This window comes from Bos taurus, chromosome 25, assembly GCF_002263795.3.
Source record: "Bos taurus isolate L1 Dominette 01449 registration number 42190680 breed Hereford chromosome 25, ARS-UCD2.0, whole genome shotgun sequence".
In the NCBI taxonomy this organism is placed as follows: Eukaryota; Metazoa; Chordata; class Mammalia; order Artiodactyla; family Bovidae; genus Bos; species Bos taurus.
The window spans coordinates 35,472,980-35,489,593 of NC_037352.1; the positions used below are offsets into that span (position 1 = coordinate 35,472,980).

At 56.0% G+C, this 16,614-nt stretch overlaps 2 protein-coding genes across 2 annotated transcripts; one reads left to right on the top strand and one right to left on the bottom strand.

Annotated features, from left to right (window-relative positions):
* Window positions 1-380: 380 nt before the first annotated feature.
* ZNHIT1 (zinc finger HIT-type containing 1) lies at window positions 381-6,742 on the bottom strand. Its single transcript, NM_001046185.2, is given in 5 exon segments — window positions 381-615; window positions 709-878; window positions 984-1,063; window positions 1,529-1,699; window positions 6,693-6,742. Coding segments are annotated over 5 exon segments (465 nt in total). The 5' UTR covers window positions 6,715-6,742; the 3' UTR covers window positions 381-593.
* Window positions 6,743-7,326: 584 nt separating this feature from the next.
* PLOD3 (procollagen-lysine,2-oxoglutarate 5-dioxygenase 3) lies at window positions 7,327-15,261 on the top strand. The gene is given in 19 exon segments (NM_001193255.2): window positions 7,327-7,811; window positions 8,389-8,480; window positions 8,656-8,792; window positions 8,877-9,040; window positions 9,171-9,283; window positions 9,445-9,508; window positions 10,071-10,168; window positions 10,398-10,499; window positions 10,704-10,829; window positions 11,036-11,157; window positions 11,374-11,478; window positions 11,592-11,717; window positions 12,015-12,156; window positions 12,246-12,359; window positions 12,546-12,614; window positions 13,130-13,234; window positions 13,755-13,901; window positions 14,337-14,462; window positions 14,810-15,261. Coding segments are annotated over 19 exon segments (2,256 nt in total). The 5' UTR covers window positions 7,327-7,663; the 3' UTR covers window positions 14,966-15,261.
* The last annotated feature ends 1,353 nt before the right edge of the window (window positions 15,262-16,614 follow it).

A 16,614-nucleotide genomic window follows, 5' to 3' on the forward strand; every position in this document is an offset into this window, starting at 1 on the left:
AGACAAAGACAGGGCTGGCTCCTTCTGTGTTACCCTTCTACATCCCCGTCCCCAGCCCTCACTCCACTTCCCCATCACCAGTCCTGGGACTCAAAATACACTCAGAAGAACTAGAGAAACAAAAGGCAAAGGAAAAAAAAAAGAAAAGAAAAACTAGATCAATAACCAAAAAAGTGACAAAAAGTAGCAGCCAAGAAAAGCAACGACATAGAGGTGGCGGAAGAATAGGACAGCATCTTTCTTGGTCAGGGGCCCAGAGGGGCAGACGGTGGGAGGAGTGATTGACAGGTAGGAGGAAAAGACACAGAGCAGCGAGTTCAAGAAACAAGGGACCCACCAGCCTCACCCGCAAAATCCCACAGAACCACCTGGGCAGGCTCTTCCTCGCACGGGACCTTTTATTACAACTGCACTCCGAGGGCTCAGGCACCGCCCTGCCTCCGGCCCTGGAAGTGAGGCTGGTCTCCCTGGAGGACAGGACATGGGCTTTGCTGGGCTGCCCTCCTGGTCCAGGAGGAGCGTCTTTTCCTTCGGTGACGCTCTCTCCAAGGCTGGGCGATGCACAGGGCCTTCCTCTCTGGGGATGCCCAGAGTCACACAGTCCACTTCAGGCACCTGCGGGCAGAGGAAGCCCTGGATGAGCAGAGGGTCCCTAGGCTGCTGGAGGGAGGAGGGGGAGGGTGTGGGCCGGGGGAAGGCCCCTCTCACCTGGTCTCCTGGTGGGTGCCCAGACAGCGCACAGTACAGTACCGGGCACCGCAGCTGACACAGGTGTAGGGGGAGGGGAAGCCGCAGACAGCACAGAAGGGGCGTTGGGGCCGGGACGGGGGTCCCGCACAGGCCGTCAGGTAGTTAGGGCCCTCGGCCACGCTCAGGTTCTGCAGAGACAAGGGGGCGGGGCCGGCTCTGACTGCTCCGCCCACCCAGGGATCCCAGCAGGTGCATCCCTGCCCCGTGGGGTCTTCCCTGCCAGCTCCTCTCACCTGCTCCTCCAGCAAGGCCTGAAAGTTTTTTCGGAAGCGGAGTTTAAAATGATCACCTCGTGTTTTCTTCTTTTTCTTTCCTAGACGTCAAGGGCGATGAGTTACTTGGCCCTCACCCAGAAGACACCAGCTTCTCTGCCTCACTGTTCCCAATGCCCCTGTGTCCCTTCCCTGCCCAGGTGCCTGCCAGGTTCTAAGCCGGCCTCTGTCTACCATCCTTCCCCGCCTCCACTTCTCCAACCCGAGCCTTCCTCCATCTCCACACTCCTGATACCTAGAGCTCCATGTCAGAGCCGGAAGCGATCTCAAGGGCTCACCTGCCCTGGCTTCTTTATTCTATACACAGGAAAGGAAACTGAGGCAGAGACTGGGAGAGGGCCTGGCTCAAGGGAGCCAGAGGAGCTCACAGGCCATCCATCCCCCAGCCCGACATCCTTACACAGCCCTGACCCAGCCAGGCTCTTCCCTCTTCCTGCAGCCTTGCCTCCTGGACCCCCCCTTCCACTGCCCCCCGCGGCACCCCCTTCCTCCTCCACCCGCCTCACCAGTGTCTGCGTCGTCATCAAACTGAGGTAGCCGCTTGCCCAGCTGGGGGAGGCCCGCGTGGGGGTCGTCCTGGAAGTTGTCATTCTCCAAGGCCTCAAGCTGCCTGTTGATGCGGCGCTGCCGGGCTGCCCGGTCCAGCACCCGCCGCTGTCCAGGGTCCTGGGAGCGAACTAGATGGGATGGGGCCACAACAGTTACAGGAGCAAAGAGACGCTGGGCAGCCTCGGCTCTGAGCCGTGGGTGGAAGGAAGATGTCCAGGGTGTGGGAGCCACAGTTCTCTGATCTCACCCTAGTCCCCAAACCCTTGGCCCCTGGATCTCCTCCCAATATATCGCCCATTCTGGCTGCTTCCTTCTTAGCCACCTAAGACTGCTGTTTCACTCATTCATGCCTGGTTTCCATCCTTTCCTCCCAATCCCAGACCTGGGCAGTGAAATGTCTCCTGGAGACCTCTCGTTGCTGGCAGAAACCACACAACCGTGCCGGTGGAGACCGCAGTGCACTTGGGTTTCCCAGGCACCACTGGGACCTTGATGCACTCAGCCTTTATGCACAGCAATCTTATTTCCCACCTCAAAGGACAAGCCACCATGGAGAGATGCTATTCCATCAGCCCACCCTCAATCGTAACTGCGTGGGTACCCCCGTCTCCCTCCATTCCAAGTGGATGCACCCACAAGTCCCACTGCTAAACCCAAATCCTTCACTCTGAGTTCAAGTCTTCCTGTCCCTTGCATCTTCAACACCCCCCATCCCCCACTCAACCGGTACTCTCCCCTCCATAGCAAAACCTGCTGAATTCTCATGTGTCTAACTTCACAGCCACTCTGCTGTGAGAGCACAGTCCATGCGATGTTTTATTTCCCTACCTCTCTTCCACTCCAAACTCACCCCCAGCAAACCAACTCCCACTCTAAGGGAACCAGTCACACTCAGGACAGCTAATGTAACTGATAAATGGGTGTGAGTTCTGGTTGCTCCACCAGTCAGCTGTCCCAAGCTAGCAGAAGTTGGTTTGTGAGGTTTAAGGAAAGAAGCAGTCGCCATAACATAAAAGTGCAAAGTGATGCAATAAGTGCTGACGTAGAAGCTACAGCAAGAACGAGCTAAGGGAGTTCCCTGGTGCTCCAGTGGTTAGAACTCTATGCTTTCAGTGCTGTGTGCCCAGGTTTGACCCCAGGTTGGGGAACTAAGATCCTGGATGCTGCATGGTCTGGCCAAAAGAATAAAAATCAGAAGAGCTAGCTAAGACAATTAATGAAGGTGGCTACATTAAACAATAGACTTTCAATGTAGACAAAACTGCCTTCTATTTGAAGAGGCCATCCAGGACTTTCCTAGCTAGAGAGGAGAAGTCCATCCCTGACTTCAAAGCTTCAAAGGATAGGCTGGCTCTCTTGTTAGGGGCTCAAGTGGCTGATGACTTTAAGTTGAGGACAGTGCTCATTTACCAGTCTGAAAATTCTAGGCCCTTAAGAATTAGGCTAGATCTACTCTGCCTTTGCTCTATAAATGGAACAACAAAGCCTGGATGACAGCACATTTGTTTATAACATGGTTGACTGAATATTTGAAGCCTACTGTTGATACCTACTTCCCAGGAGAAAAGATGCCTTTCAAAATATTAATGCTCATTGACAATGTACCCAGTCACTCAAGAGCTCTAATGGAGATGTACAACAAAATCAATGTTGTTTTCATACCACAACAAACTATTCTGCAGCCCACGAACCAAGGAGTAACTTTGATTTTCAAGTCTTATTATTTAAGAAATGTATTTCATAAGGCTGTTGCTACCATAGATAATGATTCCTCTGATGGAGCTGGGCATAGTCCATGGAAAACCTCCTGGAAAGGATTCAGAATTCTAGATACCATGAAGAACATTTGTGATTCATGGGAGAGGGAAAAAATATCAACACTAACCAGAGTTTGGAAGAAGCTGATTCAACCGTCAAGGATGACTTAGGAAATAACTGCAGATGTAGTGGAAATAGTGAGAGAACTAGAATTAGAAGAGGAGCCTGAAGATGTGACTGAATTACTGCAATCTTATGGTACAATTTTCATGGGTGAGTCAAGAAAGTGGTGCTTAAGATGGAAACCACACCTGGTGAAGATGTTGTAAAGATTGTCGAAACAACAACAAATGATTCAGAACATTACATAACTTAGTTGATGTAAAACCCTGGCAGTGGTAGGGTTTGAGAGGATGAACTCCAATTTTGGAAGAAGTTCTACTCTGGATAAAATGCAATCAAGCAGCACTGCAGGCTACCGAGAAATCCTTCATGAAAGGAAGAGTCAACTGATGTGGCAAACGTCAGTGCTGCCTTATTTTAAGCAATCGCAACAACCCCCGAGCCTTCAGCAACCACACCCTGATCAGTCAGCAGCCATCCACACTGAGGCAAAACCCTCCAATAGCAAAAAAAGTTACATTGTGCTGAAGGCTTAGATGATGGCTAGTGCTTTTTAGCAAAAAGTATTTTTTAATTAAAGCACACACAGGGACTTCCCTGATAGGACAGTGGCTAAGACTCTGTTCTTAGAATGCACGGGGCCCTGGGTTCGAACCCTGGTCAAGGAACTACTAATAGATCCCACATGCCACAAGTAAAAAATAAAAGATCCCACATGCCACAACAAAGACCCAATACAGCCAAATAAATTTTTAAAAAACTGTTTTAATAAAGCATATATATTGTTTTAAGACAAAATGCTACTGCACACTTAATTGACGAGTGTAAACATAATTTTTATATGCAATGGGAAATCGAAAAATTGGTGTGACTCAACTTTATTGTGATACTCACTTAATCACGGTGGTCGAGAATCAAGCCTGCGTATCTGAGGTCTGACTGTACTAATCTCTCTGCATAAATGGAATCCTTTGATCTTTACATCAACCCTATGAGACAGGTATCACTACCATCACTATCATCCCCAGTTTACTGGAGTTCAGAGGTTAAGAAACCTGTCCAAAGTTCACACAGCTAATAAGCAGCTCCTGGGTCAGAATTCAAACCCAGAACTGCCCAGCATCAAAAAAAGTCCTCTTGATCACTGCACTATACTGCCTCCCTTCCTAGTACCAGGCAGTGCCCTGGGTTCTGGGAATATAAGCAGAGTTTAACATCAGGTGGGGGATATAAATGATCGAATCAACAAGCATGGTACAGGACAGTATACACTAGGACGGGGAAGTGCAAAGTTCTAGGAAACACACGACAGAAACACATAACCTATTCCTGGGGTGTGTGTCAGTCACTCTGTTGTGTCTGACTCTTTGCGACCCTATGGACTATAGCCCACCAAGTCCCTCTGTCCATGGAATTCTCCAGGCAAGAATACTGGAGTGGGTTGCCATTTCCTTCTCCAGGGCATCTTCCCAACACAGGGATCGAACCCGAGTCTCCTGCATTCCAGACAGATTCTTTACCGTCTGAGCCACCAGGTCTTGGGGTAGTCAGGAAGATTTTCCAGGGGAAAGTAAGTCTAGGTTGAGGCCTGACTGATGGACAGAAGTTAGCCTGATTGGAGGAGCAGAAGGTGTCTTAGACTTTGGTACCAGGATGAGAGAAGGCCTGGGTGAAAGACTGCAGTGTCTTCAATACATTTTTTAAAGTTCTATATGGCTGGTATTATAAAGTATGTAGGGGATATGAAGTCAGTGAAGTCGTTCAGTCTGTCCGACTCTTTGCGACCCTGTGGACTGTAGCCCACAAGGATCCTCCGTCCATGGGATTCTCCAAGCAAGAATACTGGAGTGGGTTGCCATTTCCTTCCCCAGGGGATCTTCCCAACCCAGGGATCGAACCCAGGTCTCCAGCATTGCAGGCAGAGGCTTTAACCTCTGAGCCACCAGGGATCCCTTCAATGAAGTCAGGCAGACCATTAAGAATATTACCTTTATGTGTCTGTATGAATTTGGATTGGGGAATTATATTTTATTTTTTGGCTGTGCTGCAAGGCTTGTGGCATCTTAGTTTCCAAACCAAGGATCGAACCCAGACCTTGGCAGTGAAAGGTCCTAAGGGTCCATTCCACTAGACCACCAGGGAATTTCCTGGGCTTGGATTATGGTGAGGGTGACAGAGATCCAGTGAGGGGTTTTAAGAGGACATGACTGGATTCATTACAAGTCAATCTGGCAGATTGCTCCCACCCTCATCACTTTTTATCTGGATTACTCAATAGCTTCCTAACTGGCCTTCCAATCTCTAGACCTGTGCTACACAATAAAGCAGCCACTAGTCACATGAGGTTATTTTCGTTTAGATGTAGACTAATTAAGATGTAATTCATTAAAATGCATGCAATTTTAAATTAAGCCGCATTTCAAGTGCTCGATAGTCACAGGCGGCTATTTGGCTGCCATACTGAATATTGCTGATTAAAAACATTCCCAACATCCCAGAAATTTCTACTGGACAGCATGGCTGTAGCCCCTCCAATCCACCCTTTGCACTAAAGTCCTTTTCTAAGAGATAAATTTGTTGCGTCAATCCCTGCGTTAAAAGCCCTTGAAGGCTTTTCACTGCCCTCTCCATAGAGTTTAAACTCGTCAGCAGTGTTTAAAATGCCTTTCAAGGGGACCTTTCCCTTGTCCTCCAGCCTGTCTCTTCTCCACAAGCCCGGGAACTGTGAACTTGGTTTCCTAAGCGATCTACGTTTTCTTGCTCTCCTACCTTGGCGCGTGTGATTACCGCTGCAGGGAAGGAGTCCCCACGCACTTGCACGGAGCGAAACCGTAACTTTCAAGACACAGTCCAAGCGTTTTCTTTCCCTCCAAGCCTTCCCTGTCCTCTCCTTCCCAGAAGTTGGGCTGGATGCCACTCCTCCCTGAGCCCAGGAGCTTTGCATCCCTCTACCATAGCACGTATCACTCTGAAACGCAATGGTAGATCTGCGTGTCTGCCCCGCTCCCGGAAAGCCAGTTCTTGGATGCGAAGGATCTTTCTTCTTTCTTCATCCCCAGCGCCCGGTTTGCAGCAGGCATGAATAAAACGTGAACAGAAGGGAGCTGCCCCGGGTTTAGGGGCCTGTCAGTACCCGAGCGCTGGGGGAGGGATTTGAAACTAATAACCGGGTGAGGGAATCCTAGGCCAGGTTCGAATCTGAGAGGAAGAGAGTGGGCCAACAGCCAGAAGATCACTTACCTGAAGTTTTCTTCTCCACCATTTCCACAACAGAGCTGCAAGATGGGCCTACTGCGCACGCGTGCTAAATCTCTTGCCGTGGTCAGGGCATCATGACTTCCGGCGACGAGTGCTCCTGCGCGTGCGCGGAGTCATCCCACAGGTTTTTGACTAATTACGCGGTGTTCCCTTGGAGACCAGAAAGCTTTCCGCCATATTTTTTACGGGCAAATCTACTTCCTTCCTCTGTGTAGCTGTGTTATTTCGGAACCCCCGAAATGGGTCATTTTAAAGAGACTGTGCCAGCGATCTTTCAAGAAACGTCATTTTCCTTTGGCCCTTCCGAACGTAGAATCATCACAGAGGCAGCCCCTGGAGCCCCTCCCCCGGGCCGTGGAGATGATGGGCCAGAGTAGCGAAAGAAAATGGGCAGGCTTAAGTGCAAAGTCCGAGAGGATCCTCTGCCAAAACCTCAACCCCCAGCCCTCCTGAGGCTGCAGCCTCCTCCGTCCCTGCCGCCGTCCCCTTTCGGGTCGGCCCCACCGCCTAGCTCTCCGGGTCTTCCGCCCGGCTGCTCCAGGCTGGGCTGTGGCAAAGACCCGCCTCCGCGTCCTGCCGGACCCTCAAGGGGTCACTTCCCCTCTCCGTGTTTCAGTTTCCTCAAGTGTTAGGCTGGCAGGGGGCCGGGCTGGCTCTAAAAGAACCTCGGCTCGGGATCGCCAGCCGCAGTCCCTGCCCTTCCCCCGCCTGCGGGCCGGGCGCCCCCTCCGCTCGTACAGCTCTGCCGGCGGCCCGGGACAATCCTCGCCTTGTCTAGGGCTCCGGCATCTGGAGTTTTCTGTAACCTCCGGCTACGCCTTTTTTTTTTTTTTTTCACCCTCAGGGCGGAGCCCCAACCGGGCTCCTCCTAGCTGCTGGCCGTACAGCAGCCCCGGTCCTTTTTCTAGAGCCCCTCTCCCGAGTTGGGATCCAAGGCAGACAGCCAGAGCCGGATGCGGGCCTGTGTGCAGCTCGGCCCGCTCTCCGCCATGGCCTCGGGCCCGGAACTCCGGCCCCTGCTACTGCTGCTGCTACTGCTGTCGCCGTCTCCTGCCGCCTCGGCCTCAGATCGACCCCGGGGCAGCGATCCCGTCAACCCAGGTGAGAACCCCGGGAGGGACGACCGGCGCTGGGCTGACGTGTCTGCAGGCTTGGGCCGGGGAGGGGGATCTAGGCTGCCCTCTCCCTCGGTCAGCGGGCTCCCTAGGGCTGAATCACACTGTGCCTCGCCCAGAACTGAGGTGTCCAGCTACCCCTCCGCTCCCCTTCGCGCACTGACCGCGAATTTCTGAGTGTTACTAGCATTCCGCTCTCACTGGGGTTGACGTTTCCCTGGGTTAGAATAATTTAAGAAGGGATAAGGGAAAAGAGGTTAGGTTTCCCTGGTGACTCAGACGGTGAAGAATCCGCCTGCATTGGGGGAGACCTGGGTTCGATCCCTGGGTCGGGAAGATCCCCTGGAGAAGGCAATGGCAACGCACTCCAGTATTCAGGCCTGGAGAATTACATGGACAGAGGAGCCTGGTGGGCTACAGTCTATGGGGCCGCGAAGAGTCAGACAATACTGAGCGACTAACACACACACAGGGTCAGGAGCAGCGTGGGACGGGGGGAGGGGTGGTCGGTGAGCTGAGTACATGGGGCAGCAAGCTGGGTGCTGAGTCCAGTCTGGTGACAGAAAAGATGCTGGTGATCACCGTGGCCACAGCGGAGACAGAGGGATACCGGCGTTTCCTGCAGTCAGCGGAGTTTTTCAACTACACTGTGCGGGTGAGGAGAGGAACACCCTCCTGGGCCCCTCGAAGGGGTGGGGGTGGGGCGTCTAGCACCCCACCCAGAGTGGGCCAAGGGCTGGATGCTTGGGACCCTCCGGTGAGCCTGGTCAGGGCAATGAGCCCACCTGGCCACCTGAGACCCTCCCTGGCATTCTGGGTCTTCTCCACAGACCCTGGGCCTGGGAGAGGAGTGGCGAGGGGGTGATGTCGCCCGAACGGTCGGTGGAGGACAGAAAGTCAGGTGGCTCAAAAAGGAAATGGAGAAATACGCAGAGAGGGAAGATATGGTCATCATGTTTGTGGACAGGTAAAGGGGAGGGGGCAGACAGAAGGGGAGAGGATAGGGAGATTCCTAGTGGTCGTCCTCCTCATCGTCCCCCGCCTCCCTCAGCTACGACGTAGTTCTGGCTGGCAGCCCCTCAGAGCTGCTGAAGAAGTTCGTCCAGAGTGGCAGCCGCCTGCTCTTCTCTGCAGAGAGCTTCTGCTGGCCCGAGTGGGGGTTAGCAGAGCAGTACCCTGAGGTGGGCACGGGGAAGCGCTTCCTCAACTCTGGTGGTGAGTGGCAGAGGGTCCAGCAGTGGTGGGGAATGGAGTGTCCCAGGTGCTTGAGGGCGGGCAAAGGAACGGGGACCGGCCCTGGGACACTGAAGAGTCTGGGAGTCAGTGCATCCTCTCCCCCTGCCAGGATTCATCGGCTTCGCCCCCACCATCCACCAAATCGTCCGCCAGTGGAAGTACAAAGATGATGATGATGATCAGCTCTTCTACACTCGGCTCTACCTGGACCCAGGGCTGAGGGTAGGGAGAGGCCAAGGAGGGCCCCCATCTCCACAGCTCTGGGGGGTGGCAGGCCCTGAGGAAAGGAGTGAAGAGGCTTTCAGAAAGACACGGAGAGGAAAGAGTAGGAAGAGATGTCTCAGCCCCTCGTTAATTCACTGCCCCCACCTCATCCCATCCAGGAGAAGCTCGGCCTTAGTCTGGATCATAAATCACGGATCTTTCAGAACCTCAACGGGGCTTTAGGTGAGGAGACAGCAATGAGAAAAGGGGCGATGAGAGAGGCTGTTGGGGGTCCTGAATGTGGGTGGGTCTCCTAGTAGATCGGGGTGAACTTCAGCTCACCTCTGTGTTAACTGCAGCAAACGTCTGAATGGCCCGTAGAATAAGGTGCACTCTGCTACCAGGAATAGCAGCAGCCCCTGTTGTACATGTCCATTGCTACGTGCCAGGCTCTGGGTCAGGGTTTTCGTTCTTTAGTTTCATTGAACACAGCAATCGTACGAAAGGCGGTCTGTGATTATCCACTGGTTACATATGGGGAAACCACCTCCCTGCGGGGCCAGAGACTTCCCCGGGGGGCACAGGTAGTAAGTGGTGGGGCTCCCCAGGTGGCAGCAGCCTGGCCAGTGCCCTCGGAGAGAGACGTTATCCCATCCCCATCCCTGCCCCGTGGACCACAGTCCTTCATCGTCTAGAACACCTGGGTACCTCCCCCCACCACCACCACCTCCACTGTATTTAGAAGCACCTGCTGATTGGCAGTTTCTAGAGTAAGGGAGTCTAAAGCCTGGACTTTCTTCCCCAGATGAGGTGGTTTTAAAGTTTGGTCGGAATCGAGTGCGTATCCGGAATGTGGCCTACGACACGCTTCCTGTTGTAGTCCATGGGAACGGTCCCACAAAGGTGCTCCAATCGCTTCTCCCCTCAGCCCAGCCCCTGCCCCAGTCAGTCCCGGTCCCACAGCCCCCCAGGTTCCTCCAGCCCTTCCGAACCATGAGACCTCCCCAGCCCCAGAAGCGCAGGAGCTGGGAGAGGTTCTCCATGCCCACGCTCCCCCTGCCCTTCTCCGGTCCCTGCCCCCACCTCCCTCACCCCTGGACGCACCTCAGCCTCTCACCGCCTCTCCCAACAGCTCCAGCTGAATTACCTGGGAAACTACGTCCCCAACGGCTGGACTCCCGAAGGAGGCTGTGGCTTCTGCAACCAGGGCCGGAGGCCACTCCCGGGGGGGCAGGTAAGGAGGGCGTGCCGGGGCGGGTGGGAGAGTGCTCTGAAGCAGAGCAGAGCGTACCAGGAGGGTGCTAGGCAGCAGGGGTGGAGGCCAAGCCCCTGGAGATCCGCCCCCACCCTCCACTAAACTTGGCAGGGTGCGGAGGACAGACTGGGTAAGGGGAGCCGGCCTTTCCTCTGAGCCCCGTCATGTTGTCGTATCTTCCAGCCTCCCCCCCGGGTACTTCTGGCTGTGTTTGTGGAACAACCTACCCCGTTCCTGCCCCGCTTCCTCCAGCGGCTGCTGCTCCTGGACTACCCCCCCGACAGGGTCACCCTGTTCCTGCACAACAACGTGAGACACCCTGACTGCCAGCCTCTCCCTCCCAAGGGACCTCCCCACCCGCTGCCCAGATCAGGCCTCTCCCCGCACCCCAGACTCCTTCCTGCAGCCTTTCCTCCCGCAGGAAGTGCTCCCCCCGCCCCGTCCTGTCCCTTAGATGCCACCTTTCTGTCCTCTCAGCATCCCCCCCCTCCAATCGCTTCTCCCCGTACCTCCAGGAGGTGTACCACGAGCCCCACATCGATGAGTCCTGGCCCCAGCTCCAGGATCACTTCTCCGCTGTGAAGCTGGTGGGTCCCGAGGAGGCCCTGACCCCGGGAGAGGCCAGGGACATGGCCATGTGAGTGAGCCTCGGGCGGGACGCCCGCACCTTTCCTGCCCTTCTCCTGCTCCCCACGGTCTTTTTTTTCTCCCTCCTGACTTCCAGCTGGTCAGCTTCCTTCTACTCACTTTCCCTCTCCTCTCCTCCGTGGGTCGGCGGAGTTCTATCCCCTGCTCAGCCCCCGCCTCTCCCCACCTGCTCCTGCTCATCAGTGTTTCGGTCTGTCCCCTCCAGGGACATCTGCCGGCAGGACCCCAAGTGTGAGTTCTACTTCAGCCTGGACGCTGACACCGTTATCACCAACCCGCAGACCCTGCGCATCCTCATCGAAGCGAACAGGTCTCTCTCACTGGGCTTGGCCAGAGGGCCCCCAGATTAGTCCCCAGGGAACCCCCACCTCCCGCTCTGGCCACGCTTGCCTCCTCCTGGCCCTCACCTGCGCTTGTCCTCAGGAAGGTCATAGCGCCCATGCTGTCTCGCCACGGGAAGCTGTGGTCTAACTTCTGGGGGGCCCTGAGCCCTGACGAGTACTATGCACGCTCGGAGGACTACGTGGAGCTGGTGCAGAGGAAGCGAGTGTGAGTCCTGGAGGCTCCCCCAACCCAGGAGCCTGCCCAGACCCCTCCATCCTGCCCCAAAGGCCCGAACGCGGGGGCCCAGTGTGGCCACCACGAAGGCGTGCTGGGCTGTGGGGTAACTAAGGGCTGATGGTGGAGCCGGGTGTGAGAGGGGTGACCAGCAGGGCTTCCCTGGGGAAGTGAGAGGTACCTCACAGCTCTCAGCTGCCGAGGCAAGGGGCTCCAGGGTGAACTGGGCAGGACGATGTGGGGGCAGGGAGGCGCCTACTTGGCTGACCCCTGTGTGTGGGCCTCCAGGGGCGTGTGGAATGTGCCCTACATATCCCAGGCCTACGTGATCCGCGGGGAGACCCTGAGGACGGAGCTGCCCCAGCGGGAGGTGTTCTCGGGCAGCGACACCGACCCAGACATGGCCTTCTGTAAGAGCCTGCGGGACAAGGTGAGGGGTCCTGGGGCTCCTGGCGGGGGCTCTGGGAGGCAGCTCCCTGGCTCCCCATCACCCTCCTCACACCCTCTGCCCACTGCCAGGGCATCTTCCTCCACCTTAGCAATCAGCACGAATTTGGCCGCCTCCTGGCCACCTCCCGGTACGACACAGACCACCTGCACCCTGACCTCTGGCAGATCTTCGACAACCCCCTGGTGAGTAGGCGGCCCCTGGCTCAGATGGCGCGGGCCTTCCCTGAAGGGGAATGCCATGCCCTGGCCCCATCGCGCGCACGTGCACACTGGGCAGGGTCACCTGCCACCTGGGGAGGGCGCCTACCCGGTGGGAGCAAGCGGCGTGAGGAGGGCAGAGGTCAAGGTGCGCCCCCTGCTCTCCCCTAGGACTGGAAAGAGCAGTATATTCACGAGAACTACACTCGGGCCCTGGAAGGGGAGGGGCTCGTGGAACAGGTGAGTCCCACTCAGGACTGTGGCCCAAGGGGATGACCACCACCCCGGGGGCCCACCACCTGGATGAGGGGTTCTCCCAGGGTCCTTGCCCAGGTGCTTGGGGGTTTTCTGCTCAGGCAAGATGAGGGCAAAGGCTGAGCTGATAGGCATGCAGCTCCCAGCCCAGCATTCATCCCAGTGGTCCTCCCTTGTCCATTGGGTGTGTTGGTGTATGGGTGAAATGACATTTTTTAAAACGAGGTTGAAAATCACTGTCCCAGAACCCAGGGCTCCAGGAATCGTGCTGTCTGTGCCACGTTCTCAGCGCTGTTCTCACCTTCTCTGGCTGAGTCTTCCCCTCCCCAACTCCCCCCACCAGCCCATCCCCACGCTCAGCTGCCCGTTCCTCCACCTTCTCTCATGTCCTGGCTTACCTTTCTGCTCCCTGCTTTCTGTCTCCTCCCACTGGCTGCCTGTCCCCTCCTAGAGCATCACCCAGCCCTGTTTTCTTCTTCCCCTGCCCGGTCCCATCTCAGCCCTGCCCAGACGTGTACTGGTTCCCTCTCCTGTCCGAGCAAATGTGCGATGAGCTGGTGGAGGAAATGGAACACTACGGCCAGTGGTCAGGAGGCCGGCATGAGGTGAGGGGCCGGGACCGCGGAAGAGGAGGCCCCCAGGAGGAGGGAGGGGGAATTTCCCTGATTGAGGGAAAATGGCATCTGGAGAGTGGGAACAGAGAGGGGGCCCCCAGCAGGAAAGGGAAGACAGGGGGCACCTCTGTATTCTTTCATTCTGCCGTGTATTCAAGAAGTACTCCCTGGGCGGGTCCTTAGACACCAGCCCCTGACCTGGACGTGCAGGTGGAGCTCTGCCCTCCACAACCCCACCTGCCGTCAGTAGCAGCAGGGAGCTAGCTTCTCAAGTCTGTGATGGACAGCCTGGGTGCTGCGGGAGTCACAGGAGGGAACCTTGACCCAGATGCAGGGGGACCGAGGGCTTCACAGAAGAGGTGACATCTTCGCTGAGACTTAGAGAAAGGAGGTGTGAGTCAGCTAAGACGTGGTGGAGACTTCAGAAGGAGGGAGCACAGACTTCAAGGCCTGGGAACAAGAGGAGGGGAGGTTGGCACTGCCCCGTCAGCTCAGTACCCACTGCCCGCAGGACTCTAGGCTGGCTGGAGGCTACGAGAACGTGCCCACTGTGGACATCCACATGAAGCAGGTGGGCTACGAGGACCAGTGGCTGCAGCTCCTGAGGACATACGTGGGGCCCATGACCGAGAGCCTGTTCCCCGGCTACCACACCAAGGTGGGCCGCTGCACGCCACCCCTGCTCCCTCCTCTGCCTTCCCACACCCGTGCTGGCTGGATGGCTCCACGCAATGCCTTTTGGCCTGTGAAGCATTTAAATTGGCCCCATAGAGTGAGATCCGGGCTCCCCTGGTGGCTCAGACAGTAAAGAAGCCACATGCACCTGCGATGCAGGAGACCTGGGTAGATCCCTGGGTTGGGAAGATCCCCTGGAGGAGGGCACGGCAGCCCACTCCAGTGTTCTTGTCTGGAGAATCCCATGGACAGAGGAGCCTGGCGGGCTGCAGTCCATGGGGCCGCAAAGAGTCAGACACGACTGAGCACAGCACAGAGTGAGACCTCGCAGGAGGGCAGCTCTGGGGGAGCAGCCTGTGGGGAGCAGTGAGAACCCTCCTGGCCATGCCCCTCAGCCTCTCCTCCCCTGTGTCCGCAGACCCGGGCGGTGATGAACTTTGTGGTCCGCTACCGACCAGATGAGCAGCCCTCTCTGCGGCCGCATCACGACTCATCCACCTTCACCCTCAATGTCGCCCTCAACCACAAGGGCCTGGATTATGAGGTGAGTCCCTTCTGCCCTCCACTCAGGGTGCCCCAAGGGCCCCTCCACACACACTGACGCACATGCACACCCCCTCCCCCAGGCCCTGTGTCCAGCCCCCTCCCAGGCACGGTCACCTCCCTGCCCCTTGTCTGACCTCGTCACGTTTCCCAGTGACTTCCAGGGTCATATTCTGGACCCCTTCTGGGCTGGCTACCCCCTGTGTCCTGTCTCCCATCTGCCAATGCCCACCCCTCTTGTCCCCTCCCTTCCTGACGCCCGGGTTGGCCTCTCTCGCCTCGGGGCAGCCCACCACCCAGTCCCCACGTCCGCTCACTCTCCAGCCCCCTCCCCTCTCGTCTCTCCAGGGAGGTGGATGCCGCTTCCTGCGCTATGACTGCGTGATCTCTTCCCCCCGGAAGGGCTGGGGGCTCCTGCACCCGGGCCGTCTCACCCACTACCACGAGGGGCTGCCCACCACTCGGGGCACCCGCTACATCATGGTGTCCTTTGTCGACCCCTGACACTCAACCACTCTGCCCAACCTTCCCTGCCATCGTGCCTTCCCGTGCTCCCCCTCCTCAGGGTGGGAGGGGGTGGGTGTCGCCTCCTCACCTCCTGGGTATATGGGGTCTGTGTGCCTGGGACTGAATGTGTCGCCTCGCTCCCCACCACACGGCCCTCAGGAAGCTCAGGGAGCCCCCTGTCCTGTTCCCCAGTCCCCAAGGGCTCATGGGAACAGGACCTCTGGGGGTTCGCTACATGATAAATTATTGTTTCTCAGTATCCCTCTCAATAAAGGAGGATTTGTAATTCTTGAGCCCATTTATTGTTTCATTACCTGTGGACCCCTTGTCCATCCTACCACCCAGAGCAGAGGGGAGACCGAGGGTGACCCCAAAGGAGAACTGAAAAGAAGAAATGACAGAAACATGATATTAGAGCAGAGTGGAAATCTAGAAGCTTCCTTGTCATTCCAGAGCTCGGGAGTGATGTGTTGGAGGCCAGACCCAAAGAAGGACTTCCCCTGTCAGGATGAGATGAGAGGCCCCCACCCCCACACAGCCCCCAAACTGTCATCCCCAGTTCTCTCCTCACCTGATGGCATCTTCTCCCATGCAGAAAGGATGAGAGAGGCACAGCCCTGAGCTAGGGTCCAAGGATAGTGCTGGGACATGCATTGTAGGAGGGAAGACAGGCTGGAAACTTATTGGGAGCTCTTGGGCCTCAGCTTTTAGTCACATGGAATCAGGAGAGGGGAATCCGGAGGGTGAACCCAAGAACGCTTCCTGGAAGAAGGGGAAGGGAAGCAGCCTTGAAAAAAAAGACCTTCTGGAGCTGGTTTTGCCGCTAGTCTCAAGGGGACCATCAAAGGCTTGCAGAGACCCCTGGAGGTGCCCTGAGGACAGCAGAGCAGGCCCCTTTATCCTGGTCCTCCCCAGCCTTGCACCAGCTACCTTCCTGTGTTGATCTCCCAACATTCCCTGGCAGAAGCCTTTTAAAGGCCAGGCACCTGTCCTAGGACATTCCAGTTTCTAACAGTCCACTTGCATCCACAGCTAGATTGTCCTTCCTTCCTCCTACCTAGATTCCCAGGAAAACTTCATCCATGAAACCATCCTTCCATCCTTCCTGGCCCCCTGGGTGGGTCACCTTCCCACATGGACTGAGTCTCTAGAGGGCCAGACTCTAAAGTTCATCTCACCCAGGCCCCCGCCACCCTCATCACTTGCCCTGTGATTCGAGTGGGCTGAGCAGGGATAGGAGGAAATACCTCTCTTAACAGAAGGTCCCTGGTCAGTGAAGCTGCACAGGTGTGAGGCCAAGAATAGGGGCAGAAAGGGTGTGTCAGCCTAGGCAGTACTGGAAGCTGCCTATCCTGTCTCCACCCTTCATTCATGGAGCATCTCCCATGTGCTGGGCACCCATCGTGACGGCTGCAGTGATGAGCACAATTTTTTTGTTGCTCACGGTGTGCAGGAGACTTTGATCAGAAAATTGCCATGATGGGAGACTTCCCTGGTGGTCCAAAGGTTAAGACTTTGCCTTCCAATGCAATGGGTGTGGCTTTGATCCCCGGTTGGGGAGCTAGGATCCCACATGCCTTATGGTCAAAAAAGCAGAATGTAAACAATAGAAGCAACATTGTAATGAATTCAATAAGGACTATAAA